This window comes from Pseudonaja textilis, chromosome 1 (genome assembly GCF_049901715.1).
Source record: "Pseudonaja textilis isolate UNSWEBS1 chromosome 1, rPseTex1.2, whole genome shotgun sequence".
NCBI classification, from domain to species: domain Eukaryota; kingdom Metazoa; phylum Chordata; class Lepidosauria; order Squamata; family Elapidae; genus Pseudonaja; species Pseudonaja textilis.
Window position 1 is genome coordinate 16,033,781 of NC_141990.1, and position 13,551 is coordinate 16,047,331.

Genomic DNA, 13,551 nt, shown 5'->3' on the forward strand with positions numbered 1-13,551 from the left:
TTTGCAGAACATGTTAAGTTAAAGTCAAACAAACCACACATCAGGACTTAATACATCAGAGATCAGACACATCAAATGTAAATCAGGCCATTATGTTGAACCTGTATTCTGCTGAATTATAAATTTTGCTTAAATCAAGGAGAAAGTGGCATGATATTTATTCATATTTTTCTATTCAAATGTGTTAAATCTAAACAGGAGTTTATTACTAGAGCAACAATACACAGGCTGCAAAAACTGGACCATCACTAGATAGCAGCGAAGAGTTGGAGTGTCCTAGATCTCTTTGCTGCCATCTTGTGGTGACTTAGATTTTTGCAAAACAGATATGATGATCCTGCTCACTACTCACCCGCAGGGCCCAGTGCCAATCTCCAGCTACTTGCTTGACACTTGATCCCGTGATATAACCTAAGCCACTAGAAAACAGAAAGAAATAAAAAAATATTAAGATAAAACCACGCAGGACAAAAATGAAATATGACTTTAGTTCAAGACTAAAGTTTAGGTCAAGTTCTGAGCCAGCCTGAGTTCCCAATGGCTCCAGATATATTCACTGTACCATAGTTGCCAAATCAAGAAAGAAACACGTCCCTCAAGACATTACAGTATTGTGAGGATTGCCCAGATCTTAGGGGTCTTCAAACTTGACATCTTTTAGACTTGTGGACCTCAACTCCCAGAATTCCTCTTCCAGTCATGTTAGTTCAGGAATTCTGGGAGTTGTAATCCACAAGTCTTAAACTTGCCAAATTTGAAGATCCTTGCTTTAAGTGTAGCCAACCCAATAATATCAGAATCAGAATAGAATAGAGCTGGAAGGGACCTTGGAGGTCTTCTAGTCCAACCCCCTGCTCAAGCAGGAGATACTATAACATTTCAGGCAAGTGACTGTGCAATCTTTTCTTAAAAACCTCCAGTGACGAAGCACCCACAACTTCTGAAGGCAAGCTGTTCCACTGGTTAATTGTCCTCACTTTAGGAAGTTTCTCCTTAATTCCAGGTTGCTTCTCTCCTTGATTAGTTTCCATCCACTGTTTCTTGTCTTGCCCTCTGGTGCTTTGGAAAATAAGTTGTGTAATAATATTACACAAGCCTCTAAATTTCTAATGTAAGAGATTTCTACACACTCGCAAGCTATATATATTTTTGCAATCACAAAAATCCACACAAGCTCCACATTGCATCACAGGCAGAGTCCTAGTGATCTCATTAAAAATAATTATGTCTGGTTCATAAAGGCATTTTTTCAATTGCCTGGCCTATTTTAATGACTTTTGTACCCCATTTCCAGTGAATTGTTGCACTAAGAGGACTTTAGTGGACTCTTCCTACAGATTTATTATGAAATATTTTGGCATCTTCTCTGTACTATAACTCCCAGGATTTGTTTTGGAAAATCTGTCTAGCAAAATTGATATAAAACACTATAATACAGGGACAGGTAGTCCTCAACTTATAACCATAGTTGGGACCAGCACTTCCTTTGCTAAGCAAGGCGACTCTTGAGTTGCATCTGAGTTTACAACCTTTTTTTGCTGCAGTTGTTAAATGGCTCACTGTGTGATCCTTAAGTGAATCACATGATTGTTAGGCAAATCCAGCTTCTTCCTATGGACTTTGTTTATCAAAAGTTGGCTGAGAAGGTTGCAAATGGCAATCATGTGACCCTGGATTGCTCCAACCATCATAAATCTATTGCCAGTTACCGCGAGATGAAGAGATAGTCAGGAAGATACTAGATTGTGCAGAAATGGGTAGATTGACATTGAAAATTAAACAGAAAGAATATGCAGAATATTATCAAACATGGAATCTATTTTACCAATGGTTGGAAAAAATGGGTGGATATTAAGAATGTAAATTTGTATTGTTAAGCAAATTAAATACCCAGACAACACAATGTTTATTAAGCACTAAGAAATGTATTTAATAGAAAATCAATTTTTTAAAAAAGTATGCCAGTTGCCAAATGCCCAAATTTTGATCATGTAACCATGGGGCGGGGGGTGCTGTGATAGTGGTGTGTGAGCCAGTTGTAACTCCTTTTTTTTCCAGCATTGTTGTAACTTTGAACAGTCGTTAAACCAATAGTCGTAAATTGAGAACTACTCATAATTTATTTTGTTTTGCAGAGTTATCTCGTCTTAGAACATGTAGAATAGGGCTGAGATATTTGGGCTCCAAGAACCTTTGATTAACTACCGTTTATTGAATTATGAACCACAATTAACTTTGTAAAAATAACATGCTATAAGCTAAATTCAGGATAAAGACAATCCTTTTGGGCAGAGCATATATCAATAGCATCTAGACGTATATACCGCTTCATAGTGCTTTACAGCCCTCTCTAAGCGGTTTACAGAGTCATCCTACTGCCCTCAACAATTTGGGTCCTCATTTTACTGACCTCGGAAGGATGGTAGGCTGAGTCAACCTTGAGTCTACTAAGATTCGAACTGCCAACTTACAGGCAGCTGGCTGTCATCAGAAGGAGCCTGCAGTACTGCACTCTAACCACTGTGCCACCGTGGCTCTTTATATACAATTTTTAAAAAATGCATTGTGGGCATTCACATAAAATGGAACATGTGCCAGTTCATTTGCCAAAAAATAAATTAGCTCTCACAAATGTTCGGTGAATGTTCAGAACAAGAAGCATAGTGGACACAAAGGGAATATTTGGTTGTGGGGGGAGATAGCTTAAATTCTTACATTATTTATGTATACAAGTAGTCCACAACTTACAACTGTTCATTTAGTGACCATTCGAAGTTACGAAGGAAATGGAAAAAGTGACTTATGACCATTTTTCATACTTATGACCATTGCAGCATTCCCAAGGTCATATGATTTACATTTGGATGCTTGACAACTGGTTCATATTTATGATGGTTTGCAGCGTCCTGGGGTCACGGGATCACCATTTGTGACCTTCTGACCAGCAAAGTCAATGGGGAAGCCAGATTCACTTAACAATGGTGTTACTAATTTAACAACTGCAGTGATTCACTTAACAAATGTGGCAAGAAAAAGTCGTAAAATGGAGCAAAACTCACTTAACAAATTTCTCACCTAGCAGCATCAATTTTGGGCTCAATTGTGATCGTAAGTTGAGGACTACCTGTACTATAAATAGCTGGGTTCAGACAGCATGCTATGCTAAATTCAAAATAATCCCTTCTGCCTTATTAATACGTAAAGCTGGCCACAGAATCAATTGTCCATGAAAACAATGTCAAAGAATTTAAAAGAATCATCCATTCTAGAAGTCCAAGAATATTTCTATCTTTTTAACCTTTCATTTTTCTACATATGTTCTTCTTTTATTTCCAAGTGGGAGTGCCAATACTTAGCTACCCAAAATAGCACTTCCCACAAACAAAAAGGTGAAATCTGAAAAACAAAACAGAACAAAAAAAGATATTTATGGAAAAAAACCAAAAGAAAGAGAAATCCCGTGACAGTTGAACGTGTTTTGTTATGCCAAAAGATGCTGCAAAATGCAAATTGCCACTAAATAAGTGTTCTCACCACATATTTTATTTAAGTTTTTATGCTGATTAAGGTTAACATTTCACCAGCCTAAATTTCCAAACCTGGAGCAACTATTTAAGTAGTGCAAATAGTCAGTATTTGAATTGCTGTACATAATAAAGAACGAAGGGTTGGATTTATAAATGCCATTGTGTTAACTACTCTGATTTTAAAGGAAGTTCTCAAATAAATAAAAATATTAGCAGTTTGATTGACTTCATGCCTGCTTCGTGGAATTCTTGGGAACTTGGCTGACAACTGTTGAAAATATAAAGATAGCCTCTAAACAAAACAAAACGTTTAGTCACAACTTCCAGTTCTAGGGCAGGATACAGTATATATCCAAGCATTAGTTGCTGCACAAATATAAGGAAGACTATCAAGTGCAAAAATTTTCACAATACACATATCTGATTTATTTAACCCCTAAAATAAATGTTGAACAATTAAAAAAAACAGCTGGCATACGATGAAATATTGGTTTCCTTATGGAGTTATTCATTTGAGACTGTCTGCTAAGCAATCTGAGGTTTGGGCCTTTTTTAAACAAAAATTTTGTGGTGTACACACTTGAGAAAGTTGCTGACCTCTGTAGTAAAGAATTGATATTATCTTACTGCCTTACATCTGGATTTCCAAAAAGAAACCAGTTGATCTGTCTTTGATCTGTTTCTGTTCTTTTGGAGTTTGGTCTAATCTACTGTACTGAGCTCTTCTTATATCCCTAGAATCAAAGAGAGGACTTTGGAAAACTTCTAGTCAAACACCTCTAGCTATCATATAACAATGATTATCCCACCTTTGTTTGAAACCAGTGAGAGGACACCCACATCTGCAAGAGACAGGCTATTCCACTCCCCCTTTTTTATTTTGAGTCTGGATCTCTCTCAATAACAGAATTAAAAGGACCTTGGAGGTTGTCTAGTCCAACCCCCTGCTCAGACAGGAATCCCTATACCATTTCAGATAAATGGTTGCCCAGTCTCTTCTTAAAAACTTCCAGTGTTGGAGCATTCACAACTTCTGGAGGCAAGTTGTTCCACTGATTAATTGTTCTAACTGTCAGTGAATTTCTCCTTAGTTCTAGGTTGCTTCTCTCCTTGATTAATTTCCATCCATTGCTACTTGTTCTGCCTTCTGGTGTTTTGGAGAATGTTGACTCTCTCTTCTTTATGGCAACCCCTTAGATATAGGAACACTACTATCATGTCACCACCAGTCCTTTTTTTCACTAGACTAGACATAACCCATTTCCAGAAGCCATCCTTTACGTGTTTTAGTCTCCAGTCCCCTAATTATCTTTGTTGCTCTTCTCTGCACTCTTTTTAGAGCAGGGGTGTCAGACTCACATTGTCATGATGGCGTCACATGACATATCAGGATTCCCCCCCCTTTCGCTAAACTGGGAGTGGGCGTGGCCAGCACATGATGTATCTGGCCCGTGGGCCGGGAGTTTGACAGCCCAGTTCTAGAGTCTCAACATCTTTTTTTATATTGTGGCAGTCAAAACTGGATGCGGTATTCCAAGTGGGATCTTACCAAAGCATTATTAAGTGGCATTAACACTTCATGTGCTCTTGATTCTATCCCTCTGTTAATGCAGCCTAGGATTGCATTGGCCTTTTTGGCAGCTGCAGCACCCTGCTGGCTCATATTTAAGTGATGGTCCACTAGGACTCCAAGATCCCCCTCACAGTTACTACTATTGAGCCAGGTACCACCTATACTGTATCTGCTTCCACTTGTCTTCCCCTCTTGCTGTACTCTCAGGTACTGTGGAGAAGAAATCCACCTCTTTCCCTGCAACAGCCCTTCAAATATTGATAGACTGTGATCATGTCTTCCCTCAGCCTTTTCTTCCCTAGGTTACAGATAACTCAGTTCTTTTCATCGTCCTTCACAGAATTTAGCCTCCAAGCCTCTCACCGTCTTCCCAGTTCTGCCCTCCTAATTCCTCCACATCCTTCTTACAGTATATATGCCAATGTTTTGTTGCTGTGCATGTTTCCAGTGCTTATTTTACATTTAATTATGCAATTCATTTAATTAATTATACGTTTGCCTTATATTTAAAACCTTGCATGGTTCCCACAGGAATGCCTTGGAGACAGGTGTCTTGTGTTCAGCAAGGGAGTGGATGACAAGGGAAAACAAAAGTCCTTTCATCTACTTCAGGCTGAGAAATACAGGTAGTCCTTGAGTTACGGCCACAGTTGGGACCAGAATTTCCATTGCAGTTGCTAAGTAAGTCGTGCCCAATTTTATAACTTTTTTTTTGGTCACATTTGTCAAGCAAATCTGCTTCCCATCTCTGACTTTGCTTGATGGAAGCCGGCTGGGAAGCTCATCAATGGTGATCACATGACCCTGGGATACTGCAATTGTTGTAAATACATACTGGTTGCCAAGAATTTTGACTATGGGGATGCTATGACAACCAGAAATGTAAGAATTGGTTGAAAGTCACTTTTTTCAGTGCTGTTGTAACTTTAAATGGCTGCCAAAAATGGCTGTAAGTCGAGGACTACCTGTACAGGAGCCATAATAGAATAACAGAGTTGGAAGGGACCTTAGAGGTCTTCTAGTCCAACCTCCTTCTCAAGCAAGAGACCCTATACCTTTTCACATAAATGGTTGTCCAATCTCTTCTTAAAAAACTCCAGTGCTGGAGCACTTACAACTTCTGAAGGCAAGTATTCCCCTTCTAGGGAAATCCAAGTATTCCCCTTCCAGAAAAAGGGCTGAACTTTCCATGGTTCTGCAGCCAGCCCAACTCATCATAGCAAAATATGTTTTTCGGGCTTCTAAATCTGCAGGCTTCTTTACCAAGGCTGCAGGAACCGGAATGGCTGCTATTCCAAAAATGCTACAGGAAAGAAATGCTAATAGCCCGAACTCAGTCAAGCTTCCTTGAAACCTTCAGGAAAAATAGCTGGCCTTACCAAGAGGAGATAAACAGGCAGATAGATATACTCATTCCTGAAGAGCAAATGGAATGCTTTCATGTCTTTGTCTCCAATTTGTACGCTATGCAAAAGCAGAAATACATCCTCTTGTAGACATTTTGTCACTCGGCTCGTTATGGGAAAGGTTTTCCCCAATGGAAATAAACACACAGGGCTGAGTTTCTCCACAGGAAACAGCCTTACTGTTTGGAATTTGGTGGTGAGCCTCACGTGCCCACCCTGTCTCCAACCTTGCCAAACTTGGGGTCAGGCATTGTGAAGATGGAGACTTCCTCTTGTCCACAAGTGAGAAGAATGTGCCCGACTGATAAGAGAGCCTAAATGGAAAAAACACGCACCAAAGGCAGCCGTCAGCCTGCAGAATTAGCCCAGCTTATTTATTTATTTTTAAAGGGGTTGTCACAACTGAAATATTATATCTGAAATAGTATAGGTTCTCCTGCTTCAGCAGTGGGCTGGATTAGAAGACCTCCAAAGTCCCTTCCAGTTCTATTCCATTCCATTCTATCTGAGCTTAGACCTTCTCTCTGGTCCCATGGAAAGGGACGTAAAACATAAAATCATAGGATTGGAAGGCAACTCCGAGGTCTTCTAGGCTAGTCCAATCCTCTGCTTAGGAGGCCTTATACAGTGATGGCTAACCTTTTCGGCACAGAGTGCCCAAAGCATGCACGTGCAGGCATCTCCAAAATGCAATACGCATGTGTCCCCTGTGCACAGGGGTGGGATTCAAAATTTTTAACAAAAAAATTTCTGTGGGCATGGCTTAGGTGGTGGGTGTGGCTTGGTGGTCATGTGACTGGGTGGGCATGGCTTGGTGGTCATGCTATTGGCTGGGTGTGGCCAACTCAACATCACTCACATCGAGGCACGCATCTCCTCGCCTGGCCTCTCATGACTGTGGGGATGCTGCAACAATCGTAAGTGTGAAAAATGGTCATAGGTCACTTTTTTCAGTGTCACTGTAACTTTAAATGGTTACTCCACACAAGCAAAGTATCAGCAAAGGAGGGAAAAAAACTCCAGAGACATTTCTGAGGCAGGAAATCTAGTCCTGCCAAGAATGTAATTAGAGTTAACAAAGAGAGGCAGGTTCTGTAAGCAACACCAGAATGTTTCCTTCCTGCCTTCCTTACAGGATTAGGCCAGTAATTTCTTCTAACAACCAGTTCTACGAACTGCTTAGAATGTTAACAACCGGTTCTAGCGAATAGGTGCAAACTGGTAGAATCCCACCCCTGCCTGCGCATGCACCCTGTCCTCACGCATGCGTGGCAGAGACCTGAAGACCATTGGCTGGTGGGAAGTGCACGCGCGCATGTGCGGTGGAGTTGAGCTGAGGCAACGGCTCACGTGCCCACAGAGAGGGCTCTGTGTGTCACCTGTGGTATGCACGCCATAGGTTCACCATCACGACCTTACACCATTATGGATAAATGGCTGTCTGGTGTCTTTTTAAAAACCTCCAGTGATGGAGTACCTGCAATTTCTAGAAGCAATCTGTTCCACTGATTAACTGCTCCCACTGTCAGGAAATTCTTAGTTCTAGGTTGGGCCTCTCTTTAATCATCTTCCACTTGTTATTTCTTATCCTGCCCTCAGGTACTTTGAGTAAAACTCGACCCCCTCTTTTCTGTGTCAGCCCCTCAAATAATGGAAGACTGCTATCACGTCATACTCCGCCCTTCGTTTTCTCTTTCTGTCAAATGGAAACATTGCAAAAGATAGTTATACGTAGGGCAGCATAAAATCTTCCTTTTCAGGTAGATTTGAGAAGTTGTGGAGTGGCAGGTTTTTTTTTTACCAAACTCACAACACCTGCTTCTCAGTGAGTGATCCTGTGAGTATTATTCAAGCCTCTGTCACTTACTGCAATGAGTATATATCCAAAACAGCATAAAAATGGATTATAAGAGAGCTACAATTACCGTATAGGCAGACTTCCAATTTAACACGGTACGAATTGTAAACTACATCTAGAAAACAAAATAAATCACAGGAGGTAATACCATACAATACTAGGGCTGAGTTAACACAGCATTGCTTAATCGCTATATCTGGATTAACAAAACAAAACAGCCCTCTATTCAGACAGCCTTCAAGCAACCAATCCTGTTTAGCCTAGAATTTTTGTTGTGCAAACTAACATATTTGGATGAAAAGAAATTTCCTATGTCCCAATCCAGTAGCATGAATGGTTGAGTTACCAAAACAATCTTTTTCTCTCCAGGTATTTGAACTATAGCTTTCTAAATTGCTATCAGGCATTATCACATTCTGGACACAAATTGCATTGTTGGAAATTGCAGAGTTGCAGAAGATTTATTTACAGTATGTGGACTCTAAGAGTTGCTCCTAACTTGATGGCACATAATTAAAAAAATCCCCAGCATCTGATGATCAGCAGCGCCTATCTGCACATTGAATCATCTGATGCAGTATTAAATATGACAAATTCACCCTTGAGGCAGTAAACACCAAGGGAACATCTGGGCTCAACCAAGGACTATAACATCAGTGCTGAACATGAAGTACTATCCTACTGTTTACGCCATGTGCCTGGGTAGAGAAAGGCAGAAAAGGATGTGATTTGGCATTTATAATTCATCAGATAATCAATCAAATCAACAAACAAACATAAAACTATACCCTAATTAAGGAACTACCAAGAAGAAAACCACACCCTCAACAACACTGGCAGAGCAAGCTCCTGCATATAAGATGGGAGAAAATATCCTAGTCTCTCATACAGATGATTTTATCTAGCTGGGTAATGAAACATCTGCAAGCAAACAAGCAGGTTCAGAGAGCATCAAGAACTCCACTGTTTGTAGTTAAGCCCAAAATAAATATGTGAAGTTCCAACACAGGATACCAATGACTTATTGGTCCTGCATACACAACATGTTTAACCTGATCAGCCGTTAACCGGATCAAATACAGTATGTACCTGGGGATCTAGAAATATACGATTGCATCAGAAGTTCCCTTTTGGGGAGAGCAAACTTTCTTTCCACTTTCTCCAGGAAGTATTTGACAGTTGGAATAGAGCACAGTAGAAGCCCCGTACACTTGAATGTGGATAGGTTAGAATGTGTAAGTGCTGGCATTTTTGTTACAGTTTTTATGTTTTCATTTTTTTTCCCCTGAGAGCCATCCAGCGTTATGGTACATAAGATGGGCAGATATATATAAGTCAAATCAATCAATCAATCTCTTTTGAGGACTGGAAAAATAGCTCACTGGATAAAAACCAGATGTTTGCATGATACCCCTGACTCAGTACATTTTAACTCATATACATGGCAATTTTGAGTAAATGGTGTTCGTCCCCCACTTAAATTCAGAGTACTTGTATGTCTACTGACCCTTTCACATAATCCACTTAATCATGGTGTACTTCTAATGCAAGCGGTACAATGGTGTATCTGGCTAAATCACGATTTATTTAACCAGATTAGAAAAGCCATAGCCGCTGCATTTTCACAAGAGACAAAATGTAATGAGCTTTGACCCCAAGAAGATGTTTCTGGGCTTTAATACGTTGTGGAAATCCAGTCAAATTGATTGGTCTCTTTTATTGTTCATCTTCCAAAAAACAGATTACCTCAGAAACCAAGCAAAACATGTACAAATATAGTCACCGAAGACCCCTCTTGGTCATTCATTCAGACTGCCATTTCAGCAAATTTATTCAGAAGTTCACTGCTCTCAGGTGTACATAGAAAATGGAGCAGTGGGCTGATGATCCCAGGATCTTTCCTAGTGGTTTTTGAACTGAGGCTAGGGAGACCCAGATGAAGACACTGGATCTTCCCTTTTTCCTCCCGTTTTCTCAGCCACATTTACATACAGCAGGGTTGTCAAACTCCCAGCCAATGTGCCGGATGCGTCATGCGCTGGCCATGCCCACATCCGGTTTAGTGAAGGGGGGGAAAGTCCCGCTACATTGCATGCCATGACAACATGAGTTTGACAGTCTTGACTTACAGGGATGAAAAGGAAAGAAAGAACCCCAAATAAATGCTGCCTGGCATTGCTAGAGGAAAAGCAGAATAAAATACAATTTTTATTATTAACACAAATCATCTGGCTCATCCTGTGTCTTGTGATTATAACTCATCTGCATCCTCCAAATAAGTAAAATTTAAGATGACCAAAGAAAATTTAGGTAACCACTACATTTCATATCCATCCTTTTTTTTTGTATTTATTTATTCAATATCTTTTATTGAGGGAGTGGATGAGATACTATCAGACAGGCCAGACACTTCACATTCAAGGCTGAGAACTCAATGGTTTTCTTGAGCCACTATACAAGCCTGCTTCAGAAAACTGAATTCAATATCAATTAAGTCTTTTATTGATATCCATCCTCTTTTATTTCCCCTTGATCCTTTCAGAAAACACCAAGCAAATCAGAGGTAGCTATAGGATTAATGATGAAGAGCCCCCTCACTTAGAATAGGAACCCAAATATTGTTTTTAGCCAAAGCATAAAGTTTTTTATTTATTGAACTCTCTCAGATAGTTTTTCTTGGAATGTCTCAGCTAGTTTATTTATTGAACCATCTCAGATCCTTATTTATTGAACTGAGATTAACAAACATTATCAAGTAACTCAGTGACATAATTCCATTACACATAGAACAACAGGTATAAAATCTGGTAAAAAGTAGATTATAAGATTATAAGATCATTAATGTTCTACCTACATATATAAAATGTGTATCCATCCTCTCATTCCAGAGGCTCAAGTTGACCAATAGCAAACTAATAAATAAACTTTATGCATCAATATAATAAGAAATTGGAATAGAAAAACATAACAAAAACTCCCAAGTTAAAAACACCCAGACAGTTTTTTAAAAAATAAATAAGATTGCAGGAAGGAAGCATTTCCTATGGAAATTTACAGAAATATTATGTATTTTGGGTTATATGCCTTTTGCAATTGTGGTTCAAACTACCTGCTGTTTTATTACATCAAATTATTTTGATATTAACATATTAATTTAGGGCTTCATTGCTCCATAAAATGACTCCAGATACAAAATTTTCAAGGATGGCTAACATCACAAACATCTATAAGCAAAATCATTCTATGATTTAATATTTTCAGCCAGCCAGCTGGCCATTAATACCCTTTTCAAAGATGTAACATTCCCTGCTTCTGATTAACTGAATTTTCTGAATCTCAAAGCAATGCCAGGAACGTGCCTCAATTTTCCTGCTGCAGACTAACAGGGCTAATCTAAAGGAATCTAGAAAACCCAGAGACTGTGAGTTGAAGCTGAAAGGATTACATCTTGAAAAAGAAATGAATTAGCTCATACAAGAAATGAAATCTAGCAAAGACATGTATTAAACAAGCAAATACCTGCCGAGAGGGATTGCAAAATAAAAGACCGACAGCATAAGTGTCCGAGTGTTTTTGGTGAAGAGATCTCCGATAATAGTTGGAGCGATGGTAGAATAACTAGCTTCGCCAATGCCAACCAAACCTCGGGAGAGGACAAACAGCCAAAAGTACTGCAGGGAAAAGTCAGGAAAAAAATGAATCAGTTATTTTCATTTTTAATACAATTTCCACAGCTATCAAAAACTAGGCAAACTTTGTGCCTTGGTTTCACACACACACACACACACACACACACACACACACACTAATGATCCAGGAAGTTCAATATAGGAATTGATTAGCATGGAAACTATGATGCATCTCTAGGGACTAGCATTCTCAGTGCAGTGGTTTCATGCATCATTATGTTTAGAGGCCTTTAATGGCACCCACCAAATCCCTGGCTTATCTCTATAATTTCAATCAAGGAGGAGGGACTTTACAAGATGACAGGTTGGTTGAGAGATCATATGAAGTTTGGGACCATCATTGTTTCTCAACCTTGGCTGCTTGAAGATGTGTGGACTTCAACTCCCACAATTCCCCAGCCAGAAAATGCAAATGCTGGCTGGGGAATTCTGGGAGTTGAAGTCCACACACACATCTTCAAGCAGCCAAGGTTGAGAAACACTGATATAGAATATTATAAAGAACATAAGCTTTCTCAGCAGTATTGAAAAACTGGGATTACAAGTGAAGATTCAAAAGGAGATGGAAGAAGAAAGTATGTACACATTAAACAAGCGATGTCCAAAACACAATATGTCCTGTCTGGTTTCAATTTGATATGATGTGTGAACCAAACTTACAGGGCTTGCAAAATCCTGTTTTATGTGGTTTAGCTTTTGTGTGAACTTGTCCACTATGGCTTGTCCAAGAAACCACAATTAAAAGAAATCTGGAGATAACATAATGAGTGAGCCCAGTTACATAGTCACTCAGAGATCCTATTTTCTGCTTTTTGACTATTCCAAGTCAAGATTGCTTATTTTTTTCCACCTTAAAAACCAGTAATATTCTACCACTTGTCTCAAAGCAGGTAACATTGTCTGTCCAGCATCTTGGTTAAGCACCATGGACAAATAAGTCTTCACCTTTTCTTTCTCAACAGTCAGTAGCCCCACCTTGATACCCCCTTTTGAGAGCAGCAATGTTACCACATGCCCTATAATTATAGGTCTAATTAAATGTCTCCAGCTGTCCTTGTCATACAGTAGGCAGATGTGCGTAGGCTGAACCCTAAAAGCAGAAAGCAAACTTGTGACTCAGGGCTATTTAATGACTGTTCATTACCCAATGCTAAACCACTCTAGAATATCAAGCAGATTTGCTGATGCCTAGGGAAGCCAAGACTCATTTTAAAATAAATGGTGATGTTCAAGAAAAAATGTGGAATGTGAGTTAATCAGCAACAAGAATAAAGAGGATGATGAATTTTTAATTTTGTACATCGTGTCTCCACAAATGAAGACGTTTGAGTATGTGCATAGATATATATATACACCTAAAGATACTTTGTTCAGAAGAGAGATATGTTAGCAAAATTAAAATGGGAAGGACAATCAATGAAAGGATTTTTTCCTTCCCATTAAATAGTATAATTCAGAATCCCCCATTGAAGCTGAATGGCGGGAGATTCGGAATGAT

The 13,551-nt window shown here is 39.3% G+C and overlaps 1 protein-coding gene across 1 annotated transcript in view; it reads right to left on the bottom strand.

Moving 5' to 3' along the window:
• SPNS2 (SPNS lysolipid transporter 2, sphingosine-1-phosphate) overlaps window positions 1–13,551 on the bottom strand; it is a 138,870-nt gene that overhangs the window by 35,939 nt on the left and 89,380 nt on the right. Inside the window, exons 4-5 of the mRNA XM_026708592.2 lie at window positions 11,884–12,035; window positions 353–419 (exon numbers count right to left, since the gene is read on the bottom strand). Of these exons, the coding sequence (XP_026564377.2) occupies window positions 353–419; window positions 11,884–12,035 (219 nt within the window). The remainder of the gene's footprint in view (window positions 1–352; window positions 420–11,883; window positions 12,036–13,551) is intronic.